The sequence below is a fragment of the Pteropus alecto genome, unplaced genomic scaffold (genome assembly GCF_000325575.1).
Source record: "Pteropus alecto unplaced genomic scaffold, ASM32557v1 scaffold61, whole genome shotgun sequence".
NCBI classification, from domain to species: Eukaryota; Metazoa; Chordata; class Mammalia; order Chiroptera; family Pteropodidae; genus Pteropus; species Pteropus alecto.
The window spans coordinates 16,920,935-16,935,850 of NW_006434835.1; the positions used below are offsets into that span (position 1 = coordinate 16,920,935).

The 14,916-nt window shown below is 37.7% G+C and overlaps 1 protein-coding gene across 1 annotated transcript in view; it reads left to right on the forward strand.

Moving 5' to 3' along the window:
- BABAM2 (BRISC and BRCA1 A complex member 2) overlaps window positions 1–14,916 on the forward strand; it is a 349,865-nt gene that overhangs the window by 108,061 nt on the left and 226,888 nt on the right. The window contains exon 6 of the mRNA XM_006910348.2: window positions 5,131–5,205. Within this exon, the coding sequence (XP_006910410.1) occupies window positions 5,131–5,205 (75 nt within the window). The remainder of the gene's footprint in view (window positions 1–5,130; window positions 5,206–14,916) is intronic.

Sequence of the window (14,916 nt, forward strand, 5' to 3'; positions counted from 1 at the left end):
CTTTGACTCTTTATTACTCTTTCAATTACTGTTGGCAGGTTTCTGGACTGTTCTAAGCCTTAGTTTTCTTGTTTCTAAAATAGGTATAAAATGAATTAGTCTACCAAACAAGGTTTTGGGGATAATTAAATAGTATATCTTAGAAACCCTTTTTGTAAAGGAAGAGATGTTCTAATTAGACTGGCTTTGGCTTTCCTTTTCAGAATGTAGATAGATACTTATGCATTGCCAAGGAACAATCTCCAGACTTAGGATATTTGTAGGCAGAGTCACTGAAGAATCACCCTTACCATGCTGTCACCCAGCTAAAGTTATAGTCACTCTTGAGTATTTCTTAGCTTTTAGCTATCTAAGTGGTAAGAGCAGTCAGTTTTAAATAACAGCTTGGTCGTTGAAAGGGAACAATCTCTAAGAAAGAAAGTAAAATTTCCCTTTACAGAGCAACCTGGGTTTGGAGCCCATTCTGCATAAGATGCCTACCTGTCACTTTAAAAAGGAGGAGAGAACTATGACACAACTGTTGTTACCAGAAGAAAGGCTTAGACCTAATAAATTGCCCAAACTTAGTCTCGTTAGTTTAAGTTGCTTGCCAATGTACTATAACTCGAAAAAAGGAAGGATGCACGTATTTATCGCTAATGCTGGGGAAATTGCCATTAAGGCAGTTGGCAGAATGGCTGACATTTTAACAGTCATAGGTCAGATAATTTTCTACGTTTATCCAAGAAAAGATTCGACCAAGGATTGACAAAAAAATCAAATTATTCTGTTCACTTGGCTGCATCTAAATGTCTCATTTTCAGCTTACAGGAAAGATCGCTATGGAAGCAATCTTTGACGTTACAACAGAGTGACCGTAAATTGCTTGAATAACTGTTAGAACTTCAAATATAGAAACACAAGAAAAGTCATTGTTTGAGGTAGAACTCGGAAAGGATTTTTCACTTATGTTTTGCTCTTCATGTCATGTTTATAGCTCAAATTTTACATTAAGATATGTTTTAATTCACCACTTACTCAGTTTCACAGAGGAAGGTTAGTTTGCAGGTCACCAGGAAAATCAGGGCAGGACTGAAAGCTGAATTATTGAGTCTTAGTTTCCAATATTCCAATGCTATTAGAAACAAGTGCTAAGTTTTCTTTAGTCTCTCAATGGCAATATTAAGAGTGTATAGTAGGCTCGAAAGTTGGAGATTATAAAGTACTTTTTGTGGTTTCTCGTAGACAAATTCTTTTCACAGTCTTAAGTTTCATTTATTATGAATTTAGTTGTGTAAATCAGTCTGTTGCCAATAAACATAAATTTATACTAGTTCTAGGGTCAAGATTTCGAGAAGGGATAAAGTAGGGATCATTTGAGCATTTTTAAAAGAATGTTTGTCTAAAATAGCTGGTAGAATAAAAATGTATTGTACAAACTAAAAAAGGGCAAAAGAACTAAAATGCAGTGCGTGGACTAAAATAACTAGCAGTTCAAATAAGTCCAAGTGCTAAATATGCAATTATCTTTCTGATTACCTTATATGTACAAGAGTTCTTTTAATTGTTTTGAATCTCACATTTTATTTCTTTTGTTGTTTCAAAAAATACATAAGAGCCATTGAGTGTAAGAAACTAAAAGTTTTGAGTTTGCCACTTTAACATGCAGATTGACATTTTAGATTAGTAAGTAGAAATGGCTATTTGATAGATGGTTGGCCTCTAAAAATTGAAAATGAAGAGGAAATGAATTGAGTTTGACTTGTTATTGTCTTCCCAGTCAACCTCTTCTAATCCCTTGGTACTTTTAAAAAACCTGTCTCAACATCCCCAGAAATGACTTAACAAGTGTTCTACCTAGAAGTAGTAGCCACTTTAATGTTCTCTACTTTTATGAATGATTGTTGCACATCCTACAGGGGTTTATAAATTGCTCAGACTATGGAGAAAAGAGGTTTTGGGTAACCTGAGATCAGTATTAGTGTTTGTTTGCTCCAGTAACACTAACCTCCTTGCTCTTTCTTGAATATCCAGGCATACTCTTACATCAATCCCTTTTACACTTGCTGTTCTCTTTGCCTGGGATGTTTTTCCCCCACATTTCACGCGTTTTGCTTTGTCACCTCTTTTACATCTCTGCTAAATTGTTACCTTGTCATATTATGCTATAAAGCAGCTAATTCCCTGCCAATTGAGAGTTTTGAGCTAAGGAGGATCATAATCTGACTAATGTGTTTAAAGGATCCCTTTGCCTTTAATGGTGATGAGAATAAATTGCAAGGCCTGAAGCAGTTAGGGGTGACTGCAGTTATCAAGGGTAGAGATAATAGTGGCTCAGATCAGATGGTATGGTTATGGAGGTGGTAAGAAGTGGTTGAACTAAGGGTATAAATTGAAGGTAGAATCAGCAGGATTTGCTACCATTTTGAATGTGGGATGAGAGAGAAAGATAGGAGTCAAGGATGATTCTGAGGTTTTTGGCCTGAGAGACTGAAAGAATGGTCTTGCCATTTACTGAAATGGATAAATATGGGAGGAAGAGCAAGTTTGATTTTAGTCATGGTAGTTGGATAAATGAAACTTGAAATAATAGGAGATCTGGGATGGGGTTATGATATTTGGGAATCGTTGGCATATAAATGGCATTTAAAGTCATTAGCCTAGATGAGATGACCTGGGAGTGTAGATAAAGGAAAAAAGTCTTGGGGTGAAGCCCTGGCGTATTCCATTTTTCAGAGTTTGGGGAGATCAGAGGGTCAGTGAAGTAGAGATGAACCAAGAGAGAGTAGGATCTTGAAAACCAAGTGAATTATGTTGCAGGAAAGGAGAGATCAGCTATGTCAAGGTACTGCTGATAGAATCAGTAATAAGGTGAGGACTGAGCAATGACACTGCATTTGGCAATGGAGAGGTCATTGATGAGATGTTTTGGTAGCGTGATAGGGAAGAAAGGCTGCCTGGAGAGGGTTCAAGAGAGAATAATAAAAGAGGAAATACAGACTTCAAATATAAACTAATTCTTCGTTGGAGATTATTTTGTAAAGTAGAACAGAAATAAGATGTGACCCAAAGTCAAGAAAGACTTTTTTACATGATGTGTGCATGCTAATAGGATCGAGTGGATAAAGAGGAAAAACTGATTATATAGGAGGAAGGGAATGGAGACAGTTGTTGGGAACATGTGTTCTTTGATGAGTGTTCCATCCTCTATAGCACTGTACGTAGCACTAAAAGAAGACTCTTCTTTTCTTCCCACACCCACCACCAAACTCCCACTGGACTAGGTGTCTGTCTTATTAGCTCCCATTTAACTCTGTACTTTATATGTTGCGCCCATACTTACTCCTTTTAAACTATAACCTCTGGTACTTAAAAACAGACTCTCTTAGGTCCAAAGAATCACACTTAACCGGTTATGTTGGTTCTAGAGTTCTCTGGAGCTTAACATAACACCAGAACCACAGCTTTTTAGTAATCTTGAATGATAAGAGAAGGTAAGAATTTTATTAGGATCTGTCAAAGACCTTCTCCTCCCACCTACCATGATGAGCTGTCTGTAGATCTGTAAGTGGTGCTTAACTCTCAGGTGTTGGGTTTTGAGTAGCCAGCACAAGTTTGTGTTTCATACAAAGTACAGCTGCTCAGCTCTAAGGATCAGTAAAAAAACATTCCTGGTGGCACAGTGGCTGCTGTGACTCGATCTGGCTTGCCTCAGCTTTGGTTCTGTTCGTTCTGTTCTCTCCTTTCTGCCTTTTCTGTTATAGGGTTAGGCTTGTGGTGGTGAAGAAGTGTTCTGTCCCTTGCCAGAGGTTGATATAAGTTAAAAGATGTTGAAAGCAGTAAAACAAACAGCAAACAACTATGCAGATGATAGTTATCGTTATCTCTTGAGCTCAAGGTTTATATTTCTGTTTGCATTTTCAAGGTTTTAGGTCAGAGTTTTAAAATTAGGGCCAGGACCTTGAAGCCAGTTGCTCAAGTGTTTGTGGAAAGGAATGGTGTGTGCTGTGGAATCATCTGTGAGGGGTGTGCGTATGTGCTGGTGGGTGTTCATCCAGCCATCCATAAAAAATCTGTAAATGCTTACTGTGTTTAAAGATATGTTTTGGGGAATTTGAGGTACTCGTTTTTTTAAGGGGGGAGGGAATGGAGACGTTGGGAGCTCTGTAGTAGTCACAATATGAAAAGAATAGAGAGCCACTCTTTAGAGTAGTTCTAGGTTATCCTTGGAGTTCTTAGTTCAAACAGCATGTCATCGTGAAACCCAATATGTCAAAACCCCAAGATAAGCTGCAGCCTTGTCATGAGAGAGCCTGGGAGACCCAGGGCCCCACCAGCTCAGCACCCATCTATGTTGCTTTCACAGTTTCCTTGGGATCCCTAGGTGTCTGCATAGCCCAACTGGAAAACCCCTCCCCTAGATTATGATGAAATTTTTAAAAAATGTGATTCCTTAGCCTTTCTCATCATAAAAATTGAAAACCTTTTTCTTTTACATGAATTTTCTCTTTTAAAAAATAGAAGGTATTATTTATAGCTTAGTTAAATGTTTTAAATCACCAAACCTCTGTGTCTCTTTTTTATGAAGACTGGTTCATAGAATTACTGAAAAAGATTAGTTCATGATAATGATGTTAACAGATTCTAAGGAGATTAAATCTTTAGGGTACCTACTGATGTACTGCTTTATATGGGTAGAAGTTTGACCTTTGTGTATACTTCTAGACACACTATGAAGGCTGGTGATATATGTCATGAGCCTGTGGGTTATAAATATTAGTGAGTGGTCTGAGTGCTTTAAAAAATACAAATGAGTTGAAGGGGCAGGTATATCTCTATTGTTCGGCTTAAAAAAAAATCATTCAGGTATTCTTTTTATACTTTTTAAAACCAAAAGATAGTACTACTGTACTATAATTTTATTGCACATTCAAAATGCAGATTTTAAAAATTCTAATTGTGATTTTTAGTAACTAATAATTTAATGCTTCTTTTTGATCCTCTCCTACTTTCCAGCCTTCTTTATTTCATGTTGCTTTCCCAATCTGAAGATGCCTGCATTTTGAACAGGTTGAACTTGTGACCTTGGCTATAATTGTCACTTCACAGTCTATTTTTGATTTTAATCTTATTATACTTTTCTTTCTACAGACTGGTGAATTTTCAGCTCGTTTCCTTTTGAAGTTGCCGGTGGATTTCAGTAATATTCCCACATATCTTCTCAAGGTAAAATATATAATTATCAATATGAGAATATAAATGAGCCTTTTAAGTAATTATTTAACTCTGACTATTTGTGTGATTGGTTTGTCAGCATTTTGTTCAGATGATGAATTTTATTAAAATATTAATTGCATGAAGATCCATTGTGTTCCTTTGTTACCTGAAAGCTAAAATAGTAGCCCTAATGGTTAATTTGAAATGAATTTTTTTAATAAGATAAAATTAGTGTAAGTAAATTAAACTTTGGAAAAAACTACCTATAGATAGTAGTCTTATTGGGATGAAAGACTCTCATAGAAATTGTCTAATATGTATTTTGTCTTTAGGTCAGATTGTGTGTTAACTATGCTATGCTAAAGGACATTTTATTTTCTTTCTTTATGATAGTAGTTGATCTCAGGCACCTTCAAAATTGGGCTGTCTTGGAGAGACCCAGAATCAAGTTAGGCCAATGTATATAGCATTCTTTAAAATGAGATGCAGGCACGGCATGGCGTGAGCAGCTGTTTTGGGGAGGGGTCTGCAGATGTTTTGCAGAGAAGGGGTGGAATGCAACTGACTAGGCTATAGTTAGTGTGAAAGAAACTAAATGGTCCAGGGAGCCAATTCTGAACAGGAAGCCTTAAGACAAAGGCCTAGGTTCGTCACAGATGAGAATTTTGGTTGTGACTGCTCTCAGCTCCATATTTCAACCTGCGGTTATATAGCTTTAGTCTAATGTAAGAAAAATTTCTGCCTTCCTAATTGATGTTGTTCAAAGAGTTAACAGTGTTTATGACAGTCTAGAGAGAAGACAGAATTCTGTACAAGTTTTCTTGCATGTTGTAGTCGTCAATAAATAATATTAGATATTAATCTTGATAATGTTTGGAAGCATGGTCTGGTGGAATATAAACTGAAGACCATAGAAAAGATTAGGGATCTTTTTTTTTTTTTTTTTTTTTACATTCCACTCCAGGGAGGGGAATTATTTTTTTCCCGTAAGTAAAACCTTGGATTTTTCTGTCTCATTAAACTTCTATTTTAGTTTCTAGTTGACTAGTTTCACATTCTGTATCCAGGGGTTGTGAAGTCCAAGTGAGAATGGAAGTCAGTAATTTATATTAGTTTTTCTTTACTCCTGTTGTGGAAAATATACTGCTAGCTCTGCAGTTACCAAGCATAATTAATTTGGTTTCAGCAGTTACTATGCTCTGTTAGAATAGAAAACAGTTTCCTTGGAAATTCTTAGGTCACATACTCATCGACCTTCATATATTCCAGGTAAAACTCATTTTAAATCAGATTCAATACTATATGAGAGAAAAAATTTACACGAGTACATTATTTATAGAAACGCTTTACTGTATAATTTACAGTTACAGTGTCTTTGATATTGTTGGGCCTTATCACTTTGATTGGTTGTCCCATTTATTTGTACTTGATGTTACCTCTGCTCTTATTCTTGAGGGTCAAAGGAAAAAAAATGCTTCTTGGATAATAATCTACTGAATTTTTTTCTCTTCAAAACCAAAATTTTCTGTTTCCTATTCTAAGAGTTCTAACTTTGTATTATTATGTCCTTACTTTCTTTGCCAAATAGCAGAAAGGTGGAACCTATTTGGCAAAATTGGAAAGCTTCCCACCTCTCCCTGCAAAAAAGTACTAGGAAATTATTTTTCTCCTGTAGATGAAATACCTACATTGCAGCACTAATGTCTTTCTGATTCTTTTAGCTCATGCAAAGAGAGTGAAACAACAACAAAGACAAAAGCAACCTCTTGTATAACACAAAACAATAGCATAAAAATACCTACCTGCATACTAGAAGTAATCCAGAATAACTGTTGAGGGTTTTAAGACCTAAGTTTCTGAACTTGTTGAATCATAACCTTGGAACATTTGGCTATACTCTTAAAACAAAGTTTGCATTAGGAACTGCCTTTTATATTATTTACATTTGAATGCTTCTAAAATAATCAGCAGGCTTATGCCTGATAGTCTAAGTTCCAAAATAAACACCTCAAATTCCTAGGGTTAAGGTACACTTCACCAGCATCAATGTAGTTTCACCTCACTGTCTCAAAGAAATGAAAGGTAAAATAGAACTTCTACATATTGAGATAGCATGAAGTTTGACTGTACACCCTACTGATTTGCTACAGTGAAATTTCATTACACTGTGAAGCCATCATCCAGTCATACATTTATATGCCCAAGTGTACCTATTTTATCCACTAAGAATTTTTTTGATGTTAGAATGCAAAGCCATTAAATATTCAGTGATCATGATTTTGCCTAATATTATACTCTAAGCATATATGCCTCTTACCTGGGATAGAGTGAATTTATTTGGAAATTAAGTCTCAACTTCAGTGTCTGAATTTTATTTTTGCCCGAGGTAAGTCAAAGAGTTAAATAAATCATTTATGTAAAAACTCAGTCAGTAAAAAAATACTTTTGTATTAGTTAGGATCCTTTATTTTGCATGGTAGAAATCCAGCACAAACTAATATAAGTTAAATGAGAAATGTAGTGCAAGTCCTCTGCTTCTGTAGTCCACATGGCAGGAAACAGATCTCGTGTTGGATCATCTATAGATAGGCATAGACCAACTTTCTCATGTCTGCCCCATTCGGACCCATGTACACACCCTTGAACTTTTCAATTGGTGTACTTTATGGGAGGAAATAGTGGTCCCCACAATAAAGGGGGGATTACTGAAATGGTAAAAGTATAAGTATTCGCTATAGTTACTAAACCGAAGAAAGATTGTTTTATACTTGTATATTTTCTCTTAAGGAAGAGCTAGTCATTAGAAGATGCTGCTTTTAATTTTCTTTAGGATGTAGTGAAAATTGATATGTACATTCCTAAAAAATTCCTGCTTTCTTGTTCTGAGAATTATTGAGCCTAAGAATATGATGCTAAGAAAGCATTGCCCACCCCCCACTCCCCGTCCCGGAAAACCATACTCCATAGTGAGATAACTAAGGAAAGGTTTTAATTGTCTAGTGAAAATTTTATAATCTGAACAAGAAGTACTCAGAAACTAAGAATACAGTGTTTCAGAAGGGGAGAAGCTCACTTGTAAAGATGATATGTGTTTGCTTAGCCTCTTGAAATAATGAACCAGTTTTATTCAGAATATGGTGAAATTAAAATCCTACATTTAGGATCCCCTTCAGTATCATTATACAGAAGTATCTAGGAAGATTGCTGGATCTCACTAAACTAGAAGGCTAAATAGTGATATTTTCTGCAGATAGTGGATATGATAAACATCAGATAAAAAAAATCAACGTTAAGTTTTTTTGTTTGATGAGACCATAATTTCTCATGTGATGTTCTTAGTCAGTTTGGGCTTCGATAACAAAAACATCATTTACTGGGTTGCTTAAATAACAGATATTTATTTCTCACATTTCTGGAGCTGGGAAGTCCAAGATCAAGTCACCAGCAGATCCATTGTCTGATGAGGGCCTTCTTGGCTTGGAGATAGCCATCTAATTGCTGTATTCTCTCTCATGACCAAGACAGAGATCTCTCTGGTGTCACTTCTTATAAGGACACTAATGCAGTTCACGAAGGCTGCACTCACATGACCTGATTACCTTTCCTCAGCCCCTCCTCCATATACCATCACACTGGGGATTAAACCTCAACATATGAATTTGGGATGGGGAGACCCTAATACTAAGCCCATAGCAAAAGTCTAAATAGTTGCTAGAGCGTTTCTAAACTAGGTGCTACTGAGCTATAGCCCAGCCTAGAAGCAGGACCGCAACCAATTTACTATGACTGAAGTACTTGGATTTCTAGTTCCAGTGTTCTTATTCACATTATTTAATATCATACATGAGCTCATTCATCTTGACGGATTGCTTGCTGTAATTTAGTCCCACTACAGTATCTGAATCGTGACACTATATGGAAATAAACTAAAATAGGCCATCTGTGTTAGGAGATGAGCATCTCATTTTTCTCATCCTTCTTTGGAAGCCACTGTGGCTACATTGATCAGTGAGGGTTCACTCAGTGCAAGGTAGCAGAACACGGATCACTGTGTCAAACAGAGACAGAAAGCAGGAATTAAGGCCAGGTTATCAAGACAGGTCCAGGGCCTAGGACAGGCAGGTATCTTAGGGAGGTACCCATATTGGAATTGTTAGGTAGCTAGTCAGACATGCACGACAGGGGAACAAAGGAATGGAGGTCCAGGCCAGAGACTGCCCCCCAAAGAACCCCATTGGTAGTTAAAGCATCCCTCCTACATCCCAGGAGGCAAAGGATGGGAGGGCCATAACCTACAGCTGGTTTAATGTGGCTACAGGTTCTTGCACAGAAGGTACTACTCTAACCCGCCCACGACCTCAGCCTGATTATACCATCATTATAATACCATGTTTATGCCTAGAAGTTCATAAATCTAATTATAACAAATTGAATTCTGGATAAGCACATGTGCACTAGGCAGAGTTATATAGCAGTCAAGTGTCAATTGAAATGACCTCACATACCGATCACCTAGGAATGCCTTTGTAACCACCCACCGGGGCCCTAATATGATACAGACCTCCACCTTCTACAGGGTTACAGCTCTCTCTTCCTCTGCTGTAACCCGCTCCCCATGGGGTTAGCCTCTTTTCCATCTAGTTAGCTAGTTTAGGCATGACCTATTTCTACCTCAAAATGCATCTTTAATAAATCTTACCTCTCATAATTGTCACTGATTGGAAATTCATTTCTTTGTCAGCGATAAGAACCTAGACTTGTGTGTTTCCAGAACTCCCGATCGCCATAAGGGTAATAGAATCATGTGGTCTAAGAAGGTTATTAATGTGGAGGAAAGCATCCGAGGGTCCTTGTGTGCTGAGATTATCCTGTGTAGGTGCAGCTGCTTCCTCAGCCAGATGGACATTGACTAGCAGATACACCTGCTTAGTCAATCTGCTTTCTAATCAAACCTAGGTTAGCAAATGCGGATGCTCACAGGGCCAGGCAGGCACTGAAAGAGTGAATTTGGCTTGATAATACAGTAGGACATGGTGAGAATTGTAGTGAACTAGCAAGTGTGCGCTTCATCTAAGGCAGCAGCTGCTACTGAACCACAGAGTCGTTGCCACGGGAGTGTATGGGCCTAATGTTGCCAGATATGCAGATGTTATTAAAAGGAGCCCAGAATCTCAGGTTTTTTTATATGAAAAATATCTGCTCATTAACTGATGGCAATGGATAAATACTTTTTAAGAATGCTGCAGGCAAAACAGAGTGCTTCTGTGTGTTGGCCATGGCAATCTGATAGGTGGACTGCAGAAGGGTGTTCTGAAGAGCATCTCAGGTAGATAAGGTACAGCTCCCCATAGCACAGGGTGGTCCAGTGATTGCTAGAATATGACAGTAGTATATGAGTGACACCACATTTCACCTGCAGATGTAGAGACACTGATTCTGAACTAGGAACCATTCTGGGTTAATCAGCGTTCCCCAGGGAAATAGAACCACTGAGATATGTATGTATGTGTAAGAGGAGATTATAAGAATTGGTCCACTTGGTTATGGAGGCTGAGAAGTCCCATAATATGCCACCTGCAAACTAGAAAACCAGGAAAGCTGGTGGTCTATTCAATTCAAGCCCTAAGGCCTGAGAACTGGGGTGGGGGGACGTGGGGGTGCTGGTATAAGTCATGGAGTCTGAAGGCTGGAGAATCAGGAGTTCTGATGTTCAAGGGGAGGAGGAGAGAGAGAGGTTAGGGGAGGAGGAGGGAGAGATGGAGAAAAAGAATATGAATTCACCCTTTCTGAGCCTTTTTGTTCTGTTTGGGCTCTCAAGGAGTGGATGGTGCCCATCTCTGTTGGTGAGGGTGGATCTTTTTACTCAGTCTACTGATTCAAATGCTGATCTCTTCCTGAAACACCCTCATAAACACACCCAGGAATAATGTTTTACCAGCTATCTGAGCATCCCTTAGCCCTGTCAAGTTGACACATAAAATTAACCATCACACGTTTGTAAGGCTGCTAAATTTGTGACTGGAGCCATTAACTGAAAGATAACTAATGTATAATTTAATACAGAGTACAATTTAGGCCTAGATTTTAAGGTATTCTGGGGCATAGAAAGCATATTTTAAAATTATCTCCCGAGATGTATGTTCTTGTGTTTTTCGTTGTGATGCGTGGTGTACCAGAATTCTCTTGGATGCTTATTGGATATTTTCCACCTTGATTGCTGTCAGATTAAGTGATAGACATCTGAAGTGGCTTGGTTCCCTGAGATTATTTTAGAAGTCTGTGGAACCAAGGTAAATTTGAGGAGATTACATCTGTGTTGCATAGTTTTGTCTAGAGAAACTTGTAAAAGTGAGCAAGAAGTTTTAAGGGCCGCAAGGGTTCCTTTTGACTGAATGATCCCAGTGAACTTTAAGTCAGTGGTTCTTGGTTTGTGGGCTGTAGTGATACCCTGGCCCAGCCTCAGCTCAGTGAAATTGCTATCTGTAGAGGTGAGGCCCAAGTATCCTTATATTTTAAATGTCCCCCAGGTAATTATAATATGCAGCCTGGTTTAAGTAGAAACTATGGATTTCTACATTGGCTTAATAAACTCAGATGTAAATGGATTTATTGGCATGATAATGGAGTGACAATAGCCCTCACTAGTACCTCTAGCCTCACTTGTCAATGGATACTGGCCATGATAAGCTTTGAAGGGTGGGAGTGAAGGAAGAGAATGAATTTGTATTGAATAAATGCTGTTTGTAGGAACTGGATCGGGCGCTTTATACACACTGTCTTATTTAATATGACAAAATTACCTCAATAACTATGTGAGGTAATTTTTCCCATACATTTTTAAAAAATAGGTATGGACTCTGGAGGCTCAATAATTTAACTGGTCCAAGTAGCAATCTGAGGAACTGGAATTTGGATGCAGATCTCCCTGACTCCAAAGCCAGTGGTCTTTCCAACACGTCACACTGCAGCAAGAAATACTCTGTAATATTAGATTAGTTTACCTTTAGTAGTCTTGAGGTAGAGAGAATAAATGAGTTTGAGGAAAGATCTGAAAATGAGATCCAACATAAATCTGTCTGGAGTGATATTAAGGAAGATCGTACTGTGACCCAGTAGTGACAGAAGGAGAACCTTGAACTGGGGCAGCACCTGTACCCCCTCTCCAGTATCCTGAGCTGCTTATAACAACAGCAGCGGAATGCCATTCAGAATGAACTTGGCTTGGTTCTTGAGTGCAGTGCTGTGCAGAACTCCGGAGTACTGATTTTGACTTAAGGTGGTACTGGAATCTGTAGAGGATTAGACAGGCAAAAAAAACAAAAATACAAGGATAATCATTGTCCCCAAATACCTTACATATAGTTGACATAGTTAATACATATTAGTTTAAAAATGGTTAAGTGCTAATTTGTATGCTACATGTACAGTAGGCCCTTAAATGTAAAGATCTGTTATGGGTGGGAATGGTTAGAGAAGCTTCTGTGACTAAGTTGAGACATAAACTAGACCTCTGAAGAGGTCTAGCTTTTAAAGGCTAGAAAGGGAAGCGGGACAGCGAAGGTGCGGACGATCAAGTCCTTAGTAGTGTGGCTGTGTGGGCATACTGGAATTCAGGGCCAGGTAGTCATCTAGGCTGGAAGAGAAATTTCTTGCAAGAGAATAATGAGCGATAACGATAACGCTGGAAAAAGGAGTTGGGAAGATCTTGAATGCTTGAAGAATGATTTCAGACTTCATTAAGCAGGTAGTCTTAATCTCTTTATACCTTAATCTCTTTATAAAGAGATTAATACAACTATTTCCTTGGCTGCATTCCCTCCCACACCTAATCTGTCCGCATTATTACTTTCAGAATAGTCTACTTTAATCTCCTCTTGAAACAAATAAGTGCTCCCAAAGCATACCTGTCCCATGCAGTGCTGTTTTACACTGTTTCCCAACCTGCGCTATTAATCTGAAATAGGTTGCCAGTGCCCTGAGAATTCCCAGAGCTTTCACTTTGATGCTGCTCTCCCCCCAGCTCTGAAACCCCTACTCTTTCATCTTTTTCTAGAGAATTTACTTAATTGACATAAGAATGAAGTCCAAAGAAATTCAAGTTACTTGCCCAAGACCATAAACATTTATTTGGAGCTGTTGACAGAATATCTGATCTTGATTATTGGCAGCTGGTACTAGAGAGGAGCTACAAGATGAAAGTGGAGGAGATCATGAAACCAAAGTGAAACTTTTGAAGGAGGAAGTGTAGTATACAACTTTGGGAAAGCCAAGGCCTGAACTTGGAGGATCCAGTGGAAGAGAATTATGTAGGTAGAAGGTCTGCAGGAGCCCAGAGTTGTATAAACCAAAAGTTTTAAAATATTAATAAAGAAGGGAATGAATGCTCAATTGCCAGTGAATGAATAAGAATAGACCCAAGAAAAGACATTTGATTTGGCTAGGGCCATAGGGATGTTGAGACTAGAGAGAACACTTCAGTATTATGGTCAAGATAGAGACCAGATTATTGGTTTTAACGAAGAATGTGAATGAATAGGAAATATACTCAGTGGGTATTTGACAAAATGAGTTGTGGAAATGGGTTAGAAACTTGAAAAACTAAAACGATCATGTGAAATTGTTAAGAAGAAACAAATGATAGCATGCTGGCCAAAATAATCATAGAGAAGGCTTTTCAGGAAATAGTTTTAATTTGTGATACACTTGAATATGATAATCTTACTGAAAAGTTTAAAGGAAATATTTCTGGGGAAAATCCATTTCAAGTGGTATCATTCTTTCATATAGTTAGGGAGAATAGGTAATGGCATGAGTTAAAAGTGCACATGACAGGCACACTCTGTGACTTGTCATCAAAGATTGAGTTTTAGTAAATTTGCAGTTTTGAAATGTCTTATTCCTCTCACCTTCCCTTATGAATGGGAGGATTTTGCATTCTGTGCACCCAGAAAAAGAGAATTAGGCAAATTAACCTCCCTAGACTTTTCTTTTTTGGATGAATTCTTGCATTGTCCTTTATTATTTGGAACTGTTTGAAAGTCCATTTAGTTTTACGTATTTGCTAGGAAGGAAACCGATAATTTCCCTCAAATATTTTCTTTATTTAAACTCCAGCAAGCTTTTTAGGGTGATATATATTGATTATAGTTGTTTCTCAGCAAGCGTAAGATAGCAAATATTAAAAAGCCGTCAGATCCTGATAAATGAGTATAAATTCAAAGGCTGACCTCATACAGATTTTTCTCTAAACCACTGATTTAATGATGCCTCAGAATTTGAGACCTTTTATTTGAAGGAATTTTTTGGATCCAGTAAACTCACACTTAATAAGCAGCTTTTAGAAATAAAGACTGCTTTAACTCACTTGCGTGAAATCTGGTTTTAAAGCAAAAACAGTCGTCTGTTGCTTGAAAGACCATAAAGAATTCACAGAGAACCCTCATCTTATCTTAAAGGAAATAGTTTCTGTCTAATCAAATGGGAGTGGGCATTCTTTTATAAAAGTAGGAATGTGTACCTGGAAGAAAGTGTCATAAAAGTAGGGTTCTGTTTATTCCTGCAATAAATCTGATTTGTTATGGCTAATTTTGAGCTGAAATTTGCATTTGAGACTTACAAAGAAAATAGTAAGATGGTCTGAAAACTTACTCTACAGGGAACTTCCCTTTATTCTTTCATGAAGGTGGTGACCCATGACTGCTTTCAGTTCATTGTCCTTGT